Source organism: Bombina bombina, chromosome 9 (assembly GCF_027579735.1).
Source record: "Bombina bombina isolate aBomBom1 chromosome 9, aBomBom1.pri, whole genome shotgun sequence".
In the NCBI taxonomy this organism is placed as follows: domain Eukaryota; kingdom Metazoa; phylum Chordata; class Amphibia; order Anura; family Bombinatoridae; genus Bombina; species Bombina bombina.
In genome coordinates, this window is record NC_069507.1 from 149385429 (window position 1) to 149401883 (window position 16455).

A 16455-nucleotide genomic window follows, 5' to 3' on the forward strand; every position below is an offset into this window, starting at 1 on the left:
TAAAGTGGCTGCTAAGCACTCCTCTGTACTTCAACTGAGCAGTGGAAAGTTCACTTCAATCACGCTAGCACATTTCAAATCTTGTGTATGTGTGTGGGACTCACTTGCTGCTGGTCTCCGGTGCTCGGTCCTGGGGGAGATGTAACCTGGCCGCTTCCTGCAGCTGTCCAGCTCTGCCGCTCTCTCCCCTCCTCAAGCCACCCGCCGTCTGCGGTCGTGTCCGTATGCGTGCGTCTGAGCTCAGCCGGGCGTATGACGTTGCGCCCCTGTCGCGGCTCACTGCTCCTGTGCTCGTCTGCGGTGTTCCAATGATGTGCAGGTAAGATATATTCACCGGAGCTCCTAGCTGGTTTAAGGCAAACTTGAAATAGAAAGAAAGGAGTTCCGGTCCTTTGTCAATTTTCATCAAACATCCAAATTTTATTGAGTTAAAACCTGGTACAACAACACTTCTGTTTACTGTCACAGAGGCTGCAGCACGGGTTGGTGGTCACTACTGCTGACGCGTTTCGGCTCTCCTCACTGTAGTCATAGCATAGTGAGTGATCATCAACCTGTGTTTAAAAAGCAAAGGTAGCCTTCCCATTGGTCAAATCAAACACACCCTATGTGCAGCGTTTTCAGTTATGTAAGCAAATTATTCTGCAAATTTGGTTACATGTTTAAAGGGACACTCAGGCTTTATTAAATTTTCATGATTCAGATAGAGCATGTAATTTTAAACAACTTTCCAATTTACTTCCATTAAAAAAAATGTGCACAGTCTTTTATATTTACCCTTTTTTGAGTCACCAGCTCCTACTGAGCATGTGCAAGAACTCAGACTATACGTATATGCATTTGTGATTGGCTGATTGCTAACACATGGTACAGGGGGAGTGGAAATATATATAACTGTAAAATGTGTTAGAAAAGAATCTACTACTCATTTGAAATTCAGAGTAAATGCTATTGTATTGTCTTGTTATCTTGCATTTGTTGATTATGCAAATCTGCTGTGTTTACTGGTCCTTTAATAAACATATGAATGAATGGTACAAATAATAATACAAATAATACAAACTACATGGAGGCATTGATGAAGCATATAATGGGGTTAAAGTCATAGCTAAAAATGTAACTAACAAGTAAGAGTGTTTAGCTATTTATAAGACAATATTATTGTCAGAATGCATATAGTAAGTTAACCTATTTTAGTTCAACATGCCTACTTATTAGAGAACCAGAGTTTAGACCTTGTGGTCCCTGTTTTATCTATGACAACAATTGTGTGTTGGCACATGTATTGCCATATCAAGGTATAAAAGTAAGGGTGTAAAAGTAGATTATCATTGTGCCTGTGCACAAGTAATTGTTGGTGGTTAGTAGTTTTCTACACATTATTACATAGGTGAACTTTTAGGAGTGTCAAGATATATTTTGCAGCAACTGTGGATTAATGGGAGGTGTGTTCATTTTATGGGTATTTATCTTTATTGTTTGGTTTTATAAAGCTGAGGGGTACTTCATTTCCAAAAGTTAATTAAGTCAAACTCACTGTTCAGACCAGAGGGCCATCTAGTGGCCAATTTTAGAATCCAGTATACCTCTTCCCTTGCCAACAGCGATGCCCTGTTTACTCCCCTGATTGGGGGTGAGACATGTTTGACTATCGTCCATTTGAGTGTACTTGGACTTTTGTCGTGTGTTTGGCTGAAATGTGTAATTAGTGGTGTTGTTAGGGTACCCATTTTTATGTTATTGACATGCTCCCTGATTCTTGCTCTTATCTCTCTTGTGGTCATGCCTACGTATTGTAGGTTGCACTCTGAGCATGTCAATACATAAACCACATAATTGGCTCTACAGTTGTAGCACCTGTCATGAGAGAAATGTTCACCCGTTCTGGTGCTAACAAATTCATTGCCTGGTGACAAGTGCTTACAGGCAATGCAATCATGATAGTGGCATTTAAATACTCCCTTTGTGGTTAACCATGAGCTGTCATTCCTATTCTTTGTGTTGCGAAGTAGTGTCGGAGCTACTTTGTTGCCTATGGTAGTACCCCTTTTGAACGCAAATCGACAGCCTTTCCTTATTGTTTCAGCTAGACCCTCATCCGCCATTAGTAATGGGAAATGTTTGGAGATAATGTTACAAATTTCCCAAAATTGGTCACTGTATGTTGTCAAGAATGTAGTTTTTTGTATCTTTCCCTTTTTAGTGGACCTATTATCTTTCTGAAGTAAGGGGTCCCTGTCTCTTTGGCTCACTTTTTTGTTTATAGCATTAACCATGGGTTTGGGGTACTCTCTGGAAACTAGTCTGTCTGTGAGTTCCTTTGCTTGGATCTCATATGCAGATTTTGTTGAGCAATTTCTTAGGGTCCTCACAAACTGTCCTTTCGCTATTGCCTTAAATACCCTATTTGGGTGATTGCTCTTGGCATGTAGAATAGTGTTCTTTGCCGAAGGTTTTCGAAAGACACTTGTGGTAATTCTACCTCCCATTGATCCTGTTTCACCCCCTAGGGTTACATCCAAATAATTGATGGTTTGTCTATTGTGTTCAAAAGTAAAGCCTAGACCTAAATTGTTGTTATTTAGCTCTCTAACAAATGAATTAATCCCAGATTTATCCCCTAGCCAAACTACCAGGAGATCATCGATGAATCTTTTATAGAAGGTGATGTTCTGTTTGAAACGATTTCTATCTCCATAGATGTGGGACTGCTCCCACCAACCCATATAGAGGTTGGCGTAGGAGGGGGCAAACTTGGCCCCCATAGCAGTCCCACATCTCTGGAGATAGAAATCACCCCCAAAACAAAAATAATTGTGTGTTAGTAGATAATTTGTGACCCGTAGTATGAATCCACATTGTTCATCCTCAAACTGACCTGACCTAGTTAGAAAGAATCTAATAGCCTTTAACCCTTCTTTGTGTGGTATGGAGGAGTAAAGTGACTTAACGTCTATGGTTAACCAAATATTGTTCTCATTCCATCCCTCATCCTTCAAGAGACTTAACAGGTGTTTTGTGTCTGTTAAATGGCTTTGTAGCTCCTCTACAAAGGGTTGGAGTATTGCATCCAACCATTGTGATAATTTTTCGGTTAGTGAACCGATACCACTGATTATGGGTCTGCCATGTATCTCAGGTCCCAGGCAATGAATTTGTTAGCACCACAACGGGTGAACATTTCTCTCATGACAGGGGCTACAACTGTAGAGCCAATTATGTGGTTTATGTATTGATATGCTCAGAGTGCAACCTACAATACGTAGGCATGACCACAAGAGAGATAAGAGCAAGAATCAGGGAGCATGTCAATAACATAAAAATGGGTACCCTAACAACACCACTAATTACACATTTCAGCCAAACACATGACAAAAGTCCAAGTACACTCAAATGGACGATAGTCAAACATGTCTCACCCCCAATCAGGGGAGGGGACAGGGCATCGTTGTTGGCAAGGGAAGAGGTATACTGGATTCTAAAATTGGCCACTAGATGGCCCTCTGGTCTGAACAGTGAGTTTGACTTAATTAACTTTTGGAAATGAAGTACCCCTCAGCTTTATCAAACCAAACAATAAATATAAATACCCATAAAATGAACACACCTCCCATTAATCCACAGTTGCTGCAAAATATATCTTGACACTCCTAAAAGTTCACCTATGTAATAATGTGTAGAAAACTACTAACCACTAACAATTACTTGTGCACAGGCACAATGATAATCTACTTTTACACCCTTACTTTTATACCTTGATATGGCAATACATGTGCCAACACACAATTGTTGTCATACATAAAACAGGGACCACAAGGTCTAAACTCTGGTTCTCTAATAAGTAGGCATGTTGAACTAAAATAGGTAAACTTACTATATGCATTCTGACAATAATATTGTCTTATAAATAGCTAAACACTCTTACTTGTTAGTTACATTTTTAGCTATGACTTTAACCCCATTATATGCTTCATCAATGCCTCCATGTAGTTTGTATTATTTGTATTATTTGTATTATTATTTGTACCATTCATTCATATGTTTATTAAACATGTAACCAAATTTGCAGAATAATTTGCTTACATAACTGAAAACGCTGCACATAGGGTGTGTTTGTTTTGACCAATGGGAAGGCTACCTTTCCTTTTTAAACACAGGTTGATGATCACTCACTATGCTATGACTACGGCGAGGAGAGCCGAAACGCGTCAGCAGTAGTGACCACCAACCCGTGCTGCAGCCTCTGTGACAGTAAACAGAAGTGTTGTTGTACCAGGTTTTAACTCAATAAAATTTGGATGTTTGATGAAAATTGACAAAGGACCGGAACTCCTTCTTTCTTTCTATTTCAAGGATTAACACATGTCAGACACTATTAAACTAATACAGTTGCAGGAAAAGGGAACACATATCCATAAAACTATATAACGCTTAGAAACAATAGCAAAAATATCCACCATTACTTACCACGCTATGTTCAGCGTGTTCGGCAGTGGGCGTGGTCATCACCTGTACCCAAACAGAGTCATGCTCATGTGACTAGAATCCGGTCAATCATAGGACAGTATTAGGTGTTGCCATGGCAACCTGCAATAAAACATAGCAAGCCCAAACAGAAGCGTCGCATATCAGCGTGCTAGCGGTGGGTTGTCACGGCAATGTCCGACACCACAGTCACAATCTGTGGATCCATTTTGCTTCAATTTGTAAAAGTCTGTTCTTTCTATTACCCCCTCGCCTTAATGGTGGTACATGGTCTATTAAAATGAAGCGCAAATCCTTCACTGTGTGGTTCATTTGTAAAAAGTGACGTGCCACAGGTTGTTCCGATTTGCCCTCTTTTAGTGCAACTCTGATGGCACTCCTATGGTTCGCCATCCTTTTTTTGATGTCGTCATCCGTCTTACCGACATAATAAATTCCACTCGTGCAATTAAGTAAGTACACCACATATGGCGTAGAGCAGGTCAGATGGTGTCGGATTGTAAAACACTTGTTGGTATGTGGATGGTGGAATGTTTTACTCTGTAACATTGTGTTGCATGTTGTACATCCAAGGCACTTAAAACACCCCAATCTCTTGGATTGTAACAAAGTATCTTTAGTGTATATATAGTATAGCCTTGATGTTATCTTTTTATATGATAGTTAGGTTTAGCTGTGACACATTACCCATTCACAATACATATTCATGTTTACGAGTTATATGTTAGCTATAGGTGCTTATACTACAGTACAGTGATTGCCCTCTATAACTCTTAACAATTTATTTTGAAAACTGTGACTGTGGTGTCGGACGTTGCCGTGACAACCCGCCGCTAGCACGCTGATATGCAACGCTTCTGTTTGGGCTTGCTATGTTTTCTTGCAGGTTGCCATGGCAATGCCTAATACTGTCCTGTGATTGACCGGATTCTGGTCACATGAGCATGACTCTGTTTGGGTACAGGTGATGACCACGCCCACCACCGAACACGATGAACATAGCGTGGTATGTAATGGCAGATATTTTTGCTATTGTTTCTAAGCGTTATATAGTTTTATGGATATGTGTTCCCTTTTCCTGCAACTGTATTAGTTTAATAGTGTCTGACATGTGTTAATCCTTCACTGATGATAGGTGGTGCGGAGTAAATATTAATATATACTTGGGATACAGCTCCATGTCCACTTTTAACAGGTCACTATTTTATTATGTCACTTGATATTTAGGTCTCACTAGACCCTTCACATTTAACATATTATTTATGATGATATATGTGTGTACAAATGATGTTATATCATCTCTTATTTATTTGATTTATTGAATTGGCTGAACTGAGATGGGGGAGGGGCTTGTTGGGTATTTAACATTGTTTGTATCACATTTTGGGTTGTCTGAAGAAGGGGTGAATGCCCCGAAACGTCACTGCTTAATAAAAGTTTGCTGTGGTTAAATCCAGAGAGTGCTTACTATTGGACACTATATATAGTGATGAACTTTCACAAGAATAAATCCGGCTATGAAAAGATCTGAACCGCATGAGCAGCCACCTACTTCCTTATTTGGATCCTACACAAATCTACCTCTCTGCACCTGACCTATCCCCTTTCTTAACTAACTTGTGTCAATAATTATCTTTCTGATATTTCATCCTGGATGTCCTCTCACTACCTTAAGCTAAATCTTTCCAAAACTGAGCTCCTTATTTTCTCCCCTTCCAAGATCCCTAACCCCCAACTTTCTCTAACTGTTGATAATTGTTGATGTCTTGGGGGGTCACACTCTTTCATTCTCCACATCCAGTCTTTGGTCAATTACTCCCGCTTCCACCTTTACAAACATCTCCAAAATTTGCCATACAGCTAAGACTTTAATCCACTCTCTCATCATTTCCGCCTTGACTACTGCAACTCCATCCTCTCTGGCTTTCATAGCTGCCATCTATGTCCCTTGCAATCCTTAATAAATGTCTTTGCCAGGTTGATCTTCCTTACACATCGCTCCTTATCTGCTGCACCTCTCTGTCAGTCCCTTCACTGGCTTCCTCTAACCTCCAGAATAAAACACAAAATCCTGACTCTAACTTTCAAAGCTCTCAATAGCACTGCTCCACCCTATATCTCTGACCTTGTCTCCAGATACTCTCCCTCCTGCCCCTTCGCTCTGCTCATGACCTCCTTCTCTTCTCCTCTCTTGTTTCCTCACATTCCCGTCTACAAGACCACACTGGCCTCTATTTTGTGGAACTCTCTGCCTCGCTCCACAAGACTCTCCATTAGTTTTAAAACTTTCAAGCGCTCCTTAAACACTCTACTATCCAGGGATGCATACAATATACACTAACATTGTCCTATCTTAGTTCCTCTATTCCTTTAGTTATCCCCTTGTACCTCCTTACCATGTAAGCCTACAAGCCTAGCTGCTTTGTAGATCACCTTCATGAGACCTGATTTACAGCAGTTAAACTCTTGACAGGGCCCTCTATCTCTTTGTCTTCCATAATTTGGCACCTTGCATATTTGACCCATGTTTTTAGAGCTGCAGAATCTGTTGGTACTCTACAAATAACTGATGATCATAATAATAATAATAATAATAATAATATCTAAAATTTTAATTTATAAGGTAACTGTCAATATTGCAGGGCATTTTTAAAGGGAGTTCTACTTGGACTTTTAGACAGACAGTTGTTAATGTTGTTAATTTAATACATTTACAACCCTGAATCTGTTTTTCCTTCAACTAGTGGAGCATAATTTATTCAGTTTTTATAGTTCTGATTGTATATTAGGCTGCATTTTATGCTCTCTTATTTTATAACCTGTTTCATTTTCTAATTTGTTTTGTTATTTATATTGACCTTGAAGAGTTTGTACTTCCTTTTAAGGTTGAAGGTTCAGTAATGATCTGGGGGCCGATACAGTATATATAGTGGATTCTATTTTGTATTGCAATAGAATGTTCGCATTTCTGTATTCCACTCCAGTATCCCTTATCCTTTGTCCTTCCTTCTGTATATTCACTCTTTAAAATTACTACATTCCCCTTTTCTTTCATGTAATTAGCAAGAGTCCATGAGCTAGTGACGTATGGGATATACATTCCTACCAGGAGGGGCAAAGTTTCCCAAACCTCAAAATGCCTATAAATACACCCCTCACCACACCCACAAATCAGTTTTACAAACTTTGCCTCCCGTGGAGGTGGTGAAGTAAGTTTGTGCTAGATTCTACGTTGATATGCGCTTCGCAGCAGGCTGGAGCCCGGTTTTCCTCTCAGTGTGCAGTGAATGTCAGAGGGATGTGAAGAGAGTATTGCCTATTTGAATTCAATGGTCTCCTTCTACGGGATCTATTTCATAGGTTCTCTGTTATCGGTCGTAGAGATTCATCTCTTACCTCCCTTTTCAGATCGACAATATACTCTTATATACCATTACCTCTACTGATTCTCGTTTCAGTACTGGTTTGGCTTTCTACTACATGTAGATGAGTGTCCTGGGGTAAGTAAGTCTTATTTTTTGTGACACTCTAAGCTATGGGCACTTTTATATAAAGTTCTAAATATATGTGTTTAAACATTTATTTGCCTTGATTCAGGATGATCAAAATTCCTTATTTCAGACAGTCTGTTTCATTATTTGGGATAATGCATATGAATAATTAATTTTTTTCTTACCTTAAAAAATTGACTTTTTTTCCTGTGGGCTGTTAGGCTCGCGGGGGCTGAAAATGCTTCATTTTATTGCGTCATTCTTGGCGCGGACTTTTTTGGCGCAAAAAATTTCTTTGTCATTTCCGGCGTCATACTTGTCGCCGGAAGTTGTCCGTGATTGCGTAATTTTTTTGACGTTTTGCGCCAAAAATGTCGCGTCGCCGGATGTGGCGTCATTCTTGGCGCCAAAAGCATTTAGGCGCCAAATAATGTGGGCGTCTTTTTTGGCGCTAAAAAATATGGGCGTCATTATTGTCTCCACATTATTTAAGTCTCATTGTTTATTTGCTTCTGGTTGCTAGAAGCTTGTTCATTGGCATTTTTTCCCATTCCTGAAACTGTCATTTAAGGAATTTGATAGATTTTGCTTTATATGTTGTTTTTTCTCTTACATATTGCAAGATGTCTCAGATTGACCCTGGATCAGAAGCTACTTCTGGAAAAACGCTGCCTGATGCTGGTTCTACCAAAGTTAGGTGCATTTGTTGTAAACTTGTGGTAACTGTTCCTCCGGCTGTAGTTTGTGATGAATGTCATGATAAACTTGCTAATGCAGATAGTATTTCCATTAGTAATATTCCATTACCTGTTGCTGTTCCATCAACATCTAATACTCAGGGTGTTCCTGTTAATATAAGAGATTTTGTTTCTAAATCTATTAGGAAGGCTATGTCTGTTATTTCACCTTCCAGTAAACGTAAAAGGTCTTCTAAAACTTCTCATATTTCAGATGAATTTTTAAATGAACATCATCATTCTGATTCTGTTTCTGATGATGATTTTTCTGGTTCAGAGGATTCTGTTTCAGATATTGACACTGATAAATCTTCTTATTTATTTAAAATGGAATTTATTCGTTCTTTGCTTAAAGAAGTCTTAATTGCATTAGAAATGGAGGAATCTAGTCCTCTTGATACTAAATCTAAGTGTTTAAATACGGTTTTTAAACCTCCTATAGTTATTCCGGAAGTTTTTCCCGTCCCTGATGCTATTTCTGAAGTAATTTCTAGGGAATGGAATAATCTGGGTAATTATTTTACTCCTTCTAAAAGGTTTAAGAAATTGTATCCTGTGCCATCTGACAGATTAGAGTTTTGGGACAAAATCCCTAAGGTTGATGGGGCTATCTCTACTCTTGCTAAAGGTACTACTATTCCTACGGCAGATAGTACTTCCTTTAAGGATCCTTTAGATAGGAAAATTGAATCTTTTCTAAGAAAAACTTATTTATGTTCAGGTAATCTACTTAGACCTGCTATATCTTTGGCTGATGTTGCTGCAGCTTCAACTTTTTGGTTGGAGGCTTTAGCGCAACAAGTGACAGATCATAATACTCATAGCATTGTTAAACTTCTTCAACATGCTAATAACTTTATTTGTGATGCCATCTTTGATATCATTAGAGTTGATGTCAGGTATATGTCTTTAGCTATTTTAGCTAGAAGAGCTTTATGGCTTAAAACTTGGAATGCTGATATGTCTTCTAAGTCAACTTTGCTTTCCTTTTCTTTCCAAGGTAATAAATTGTTTGGTTCACAGTTGGATTCTATTATTTCAACTGTTACTGGGGGGAAAGGAACTTTTTTACCCCAGGATAAAAAATCTAAAGGTAAATATAGGGCTGCTAATCGTTTTCGTTCCTTTCGTCAGAATAAGGAACAAAAGCCTGACCCTTCCCCTAAAGGAACGGTTTCTGTTTGGAAACCATCTCCAGTCTGGAATAAATCCAAGCCTTTTAGAAAGCCAAAGCCAGCTCCCAAGTCCACATGAAGGTGCGGCCCTCATTCCAGCGCAGCTGGTAGGGGGCAGATTACGATTTTTTAAAGAAATTTGGATCAATTCGATTCACAGTCTTTGGATTCAGAACATTGTTTCACAAGAGTACAGAATAGGTTTCAAGATAAGGCCACCTGCAAGAAGATTTTTTCTTTCTCGCGTTCCAATAAATCCAGTGAAGGCTCAGGCGTTTCTGAAATGTGTTTCAGATCTAGAGTTGGCTGGAGTAATTGTGCCAGTTCCGGTTCTGGAACAGGGTCTGGGGTTTTACTCAAATCTATTTATTGTACCAAAGAAGGAGAATTCCTTCAGACCAGTTCTGGATTTGAAAATATTGAATTGTTATGTAAGGATACCGACATTCAAAATGGTGACTATAAGGACTATTCTGCCTTTTGTTCGGCAAGGGCATTATATGTCCACAATAGATTTACAAGATGCATATCTGCATATTCCGATTCATCCAGATAATTTTCAGTTTCTGAGATTCTATTTTCTAGACAAGCATTACCAGTTTGTGGCTCTGCCGTTCGGCTTAGCAACAGCTCCAAGAATTTTTACAAAAGTTCCCGGTGCCCTTCTATCTGTAATCAGAGAACAGGGTATTGTGGTATTTCCTTATTTGGACGATATCTTGGTACTTGCTCAGTCTTCACATTTAGCAGAATCTCATACGAATCGACTTGTATCGTTTCTTCAAGAACATGGTTGGAGGATCAATTTACCAAAGAGTTCATTGATTCCTCAGACAAGGGTAACCTTTTTAGGTTTCCAGATAGATTCAGTGTCCATGACTTTGTCTCTGACGGACAAGAGACGTCTGAAATTGGTTTCAGCTTGTCGAAACTTTCAGTCACAATCATTCCCTTCGGTAGCCTTATGCATGGAAATTCTAGGTCTTATGACTGCTGCATCGGACGCGATCCCCTTTGCTCGTTTTCACATGCAACCTCTTCAGCTCTGTATGCTGAACCAGTGGTGCAGGGATTATACAAAGATATCACAGTTAATATCTTTAAAACCGATTGTACGACACTCTCTGACGTGGTGGACAGACCACCATCGTTTAGTTCAGGGGGCTTCTTTTGTTCTTCCAACCTGGACTGTGATCTCAACAGATGCGAGTCTGACAGGTTGTGGAGCTGTATGGGGGTCTCTGACAGCGCAGGGGGTTTGGGAATCTCAGGAGGCGAGATTACCAATCAACATTTTGGAACTCCGTGCAATTTTCAGAGCTCTTCAGTCGTGGCCTCTTCTAAAGAGAGAGTCGTTCATTTGTTTCCAGACGGACAATGTCACAACCGTGGCATATGTCAATCATCAAGGAGGGACTCACAGTCCTCTGGCTATAAAAGAAGTATCTCAAATACTTGTATGGGCGGAATCCAGCTCCTGTCTAATTTCTGCGGTTCATATCCCAGGTATAGACAATTGGGAAGCGGATTATCTCAGTCGCCAAACGCTACATCCGGGCAAATGGTCTCTTCACCCAGAGGTATTTCTTCAGATTGTTCAAATCTGGGGTCTTCCAGAAATAGCTCTGATGGCTTCTCATCTAAACAAGAAGCTTCCCAGGTATCTGTCCAGATCCAGGGATCCTCAGGCGGAGGCAGTGGATGCATTGTCACTTCCTTGGAAGTATCATCCTGCCTATATCTTTCCGCCTCTAGTTCTTCTTCCAAGAGTGATCTCCAAGATTCTAAAGGAGCGTTCATTTGTACTGCTGGTGGCTCCAGCATGGCCTCACAGGTTTTGGTATGCGGATCTTGTTCGGATGGCTACTTGCCAACCGTGGTCTCTTCCGTTAAGACCAGACGTTCTATCTCAAGGTCCTTTTTTCCATCAGGATCTCAAATCATTAAATTTGAAGGTATGGAGATTGAACGCTTGATTCTCAGTCATAGAGGTTTCTCTGACTCTGTAATTAATACTATGTTACAGGCTCGTAAATCTGTGTCTAGGAAGATATATTATCGAGTCTGGAAGACTTACATTTCTTGGTGTTCTTCTCATCAATTTTCTTGGCATTCTTTTAGAATTCCTAGAATTTTACAGTTTCTTCAGGATGGTCTAGATAAAGGTTTGTCTGCAAGTTCCTTGAAAGGACAAATTTCTGCTCTTTCTGTACTATTTCACAGAAAGATTGCTAATCTTCCTGATATTCATTGTTTTGTACAGGCTTTGGTTCGTATAAAACCTGTCATTAAGTCAATTTCTCCTCCTTGGAGTTTGAATTTGGTTCTGGGGGCTCTACAAACTCCTCCATTTGAACCTACGCATTCTCTGGATATTAAATTACTTTCTTGGAAAGTTTTTTTTCTTTTGACCATCTCTTCTGCTAGAAGAGTTTCTGAGTTATCTGCTCTTTCTTGTGAATCTCCTTTTCTGATTTTTCACCAGGATAAGGCAGTGTTGCGGACTTCATTTAAGTTTTTACCTAAGGTTGTGAATTCTAACAACATTAGTAGAGAAATTGTGGTTCCTTCATTGTGTCCTAATCCTAAGAATTCTAAGGTAAGATTGTTACATTCTTTGGATGTAGTTAGAGCTTTGAAATATTATGTTGAAGCTACTAAAGATTTCCGTAAGACTTCTAGTCTATTTGTTATCTTTTCCGGTTCCAGGAAAGGTCAGAAGGCTTCTGCCATTTCTTTGGCGTGTTGGTTAAAGTCTTTGATTCATCATGCTTATGTCGAGTCGGGTAAAACTCCGCCTCAAAGGATTACAGCTCATTCTACTAGGTCAGTCTCTACCTCCTGGGCGTTTAGGAATGAAGCTTCGGTTGATCAGATTTGCAAAGCAGCAACTTGGTCTTCTTTGCATACTTTTACTAAATTCTACCATTTTGATGTGTTTTCTTCTTCTGAAGCAGTTTTTGGTAGAAAAGTACTTCAGGCAGCTGTTTCAGTTTGATTCTTCTGCTTATAATTTCTGTTTTTTTCATTATAAGATTGAAACTTTATTTTGGGGTGTGGATTGTTTTTCAGCGGAATTGGCTGTCTTTATTTTTATCCCTCCCTCTCTAGTGACTCTTGCGTGGAAGTTCCACATCTTGGGTATTTATTATCCCATACGTCACTAGCTCATGGACTCTTGCTAATTACATGAAAGAAAACATAATTTATGTAAAAACTTACCTGATAAATTCATTTCTTTCATATTAGCAAGAGTCCATGAGGCCCACCCTTTTTTGTGGTGGTTATGATTTTTTTGTATAAAGCACAATTATTCCAATTCCTTATTTTTTATGCTTTCGCACTTTTTTCTTATCACCAAACTTCTTGGCTATTCGTTAAACTGATTTGTGGGTGTGGTGAGGGGTGTATTTATAGGCATTTTGAGGTTTGGGAAACTTTGCCCCTCCTGGTAGGAATGTATATCCCATACGTCACTAGCTCATGGACTCTTGCTAATATGAAAGAAATGAATTTATCAGGTAAGTTCTTACATAAATTATGTTTTTCTGATACTTTTTCGACATTGTTCTACTTTCTCTCAACGTAAGTATTTCCAGTTTCCGCCTCTTGTGCCTACCACCCTCTATTCCTTTGTCTTTTATATCACAGAAGATGCTAGGAGTTCTGACCGACTCATCGATTTACACCACTTATTATATAATTTTAGTATATTGGTATTTCATTTTTATTAATGCTGCTTTTTATTTTCTTTAATTCTTTTACAGAATATCTCTGCTGGTTGAACTTGCTCATCTTTCAGTTGAGTTGAAATGCTATCCAGTTGCTGCTTCTTGCATAAATAATCTGAAGAATATAAATATTACAGTACGTTTTTTATTTTTTAATATACAAAATGCATTTTTACATTGTCATGATTACCTTTTTAATTTTCATATATTTTTCAAGGTAGTAAAATAAATTGCATGACAACACAGTGTAAATAAACCATTTACTTAATTGAAATTGTGCTCTGTAATATAGATAATTAATTTAAAGGCAATATTTTAAATATACTTGACTTATTATTTATTTACCATATTTTGAAACAATAATCTGCAATAATTTTGGAAATCACCACTCATTTATTTTAACTGATAATAGTTCTTCCCAGCCGAGTTGTAAATAAATTTAGTTTGCTCTCAATTGGACATGTAAAAATGAATGAGTATATCAATAAACTGTACATTGGGGTCAATTTTATTAATGAACAGCTTTGAATAGTTTATTCCCAGAAACTTATTTTCATTTATTTAAAGTCTTTTAATTTAATCATCTTTGATTAAACTGTCATCACCACAGTCCAAACAAATAAAATGGAAATATATAATGATACTTTCTTTTCATGGGCTGCTGTTTATGAAAAATACATCAGTATTTGCAAACAGATAAAGATTTTAGGTAACCGATATTTCATCCTGCAGTAGCCATTTTAAAAGGACAGTCTTCACCAAAATTGTTATTGTTTAAAAATATAGATAACGCTTTTACTACCCATTCTGCAGCTTTGCACAACCAACATTGTTATATTAAAGGGACATTAAACACTAAATACATGCTAGATAGAATGATGCATTCAAAGAAAAGATTAGTCCATGAGTAACATGTAGATGTATTTTTTAAAGTTTCATTAGTTGTTTAAAAAGTGAGAAAATAAGTGTAAAGTTTTAGTGTCTATAAAACACTGGGAGCTGCCATGCAGTAACTTGTGTTACCTTCTCTGCTGTGGCCAATTAGGGTCAGTTATAAATAGGTCACTAGAGTGTGCAGCCAATGGCTGTGCTAGATTTAACAGTGTTCTGCACTTCCATTTCTAACAGGAACTGAAAAGCTCACAATTTCAGAATGGAATTACAGGCAAAGAGGAGAAAATAAATAATGAAAGTATATTGCAGAGTTGTTTTATTATATACAATTTATCATTTTATATTACCATCTCAAAGTGTTTAATGTCCCTTTAATATACTTTATAACATTTAAACCTCTAAATTTCTGCCTTTTCTATTAGTTTTTCACAAGACACTGCTAATTCATGTGCGCCATATAGATAACATTGTGCTCACTCTCGTGGAGTTGTGCAGGACACAGCACTAATTAGCTAAAATGCAAGTTAATTGATAATAAATAAATGCAAGTTAATAGATAATAAATAAATAGCCCTGAGATACAGGGGTTGTCAGCAGAGGCTTAGATACAAGGTAATTGCAAAAGTAAAAGAATATTAATATAACTGTGTTGGTTATGCAAAACTGGGGAATGGGTAATAAAGGGATTATGTATTTAAACAATACAAATTTTGGAGTAGACTGTCCCTTTAACAGATAAGAACTGCATCCCACCTTAAAGTGACATTATGTTCAACTTAACAATAAAGCTTTGATTTGTAGGAGTGATATTGTCACTCTGGCAATTATTGTCTCATAAGGTATGAAGTTTTCTAGTTTCCTATGATGTAAGAAAATCAATCTTTATTTTTTTTTAAATTAAAAACAGATTTTTTTTTTTTAATAAAATGCTTTTTTGAGGAAAAATCTATCTGATGATATTTAAGATACATTATAGTCCAAAGGTTATTCATTCTGAAATAAGGATTAATGTATAATTATGGAGCATGAGACTGTATATTCATGGCTGCAATGTTTAAAGGGACACTGTACCCAAATTTTTTCTTTCGTGATTCAGATAGAGCATGACATTTTAAGCAACTTTCTAATTTACTCCTATTATCAAATTTTCTTCATTCTCTTGGTATCTTTATTTGAAATGCAAGAAAGTAAGTTTAGATGCCGGCCCATTTTGGTGATCAACCTGGGTTGTTCTTGCTGATTGGTGGATAAACTCATCCACCAATAAAAAAGTGCTGTCCATAGTTCTGAATTAAAAAAAAAAGTTTAGATGTCTTCTTTTTAAAATAAAGATAGCAAGAGAACGAAGAAAAATTGATAATAGGAATAAATTAGAAAGTGGCTTAAAATTGCATGCTGTATCTGAATCATGAAAGAAAAAATTTGGGTTCAGTGTCCCTTTAATTTTTTTGGTAAATTAATACCATTAACCCCTTAAGGACCAGACCAATATTCAATTTCTTACCCTAAGCACCAGGGCTATTTTTACATTTCTACGGTATTTGTGTTTAGCTGTAATTTTCCTCTTACTCATTTACTGTACCCACACATATTATATACCGTTTTTCTCGCCATTAAATGGACGTTCTAAAGATATCATTATTTTCATCATATCTTATAATTTACTATAAAAAACTTATAAAATATGATGAAAAAATGGGAAAAAAAACACGCTTTTTCTAACTTTGACCCCCAAAATCTGTTGCACATCTTCAACCACCAAAACATACCCATGCTAAATAGTTTCTAAATTTTGTCCTGAGTTTAGAAATACCCAATGATAACATGTTCTTTGCTTTTTTTGCAAATTATAGGGCAATAAATGCAAGTATCACTTTGCTATTTCCAAACCATTTTTTCTCTCGAAATTAGCGATAGTTACATTGTAACACTAATATCTGTC

General features: G+C 37.6%; 1 protein-coding gene across 1 annotated transcript in view; it reads left to right on the plus strand.

Annotated features, from left to right (window-relative positions):
* Positions 1-16455, plus strand: part of LOC128640465 (cilia- and flagella-associated protein 46-like) — a 638812-nt gene that overhangs the window by 66173 nt on the left and 556184 nt on the right. Inside the window, exon 15 of the mRNA XM_053692944.1 lies at positions 13656-13755. Coding sequence (XP_053548919.1) covers positions 13656-13755 — 100 coding nt within the window. The remainder of the gene's footprint in view (positions 1-13655; positions 13756-16455) is intronic.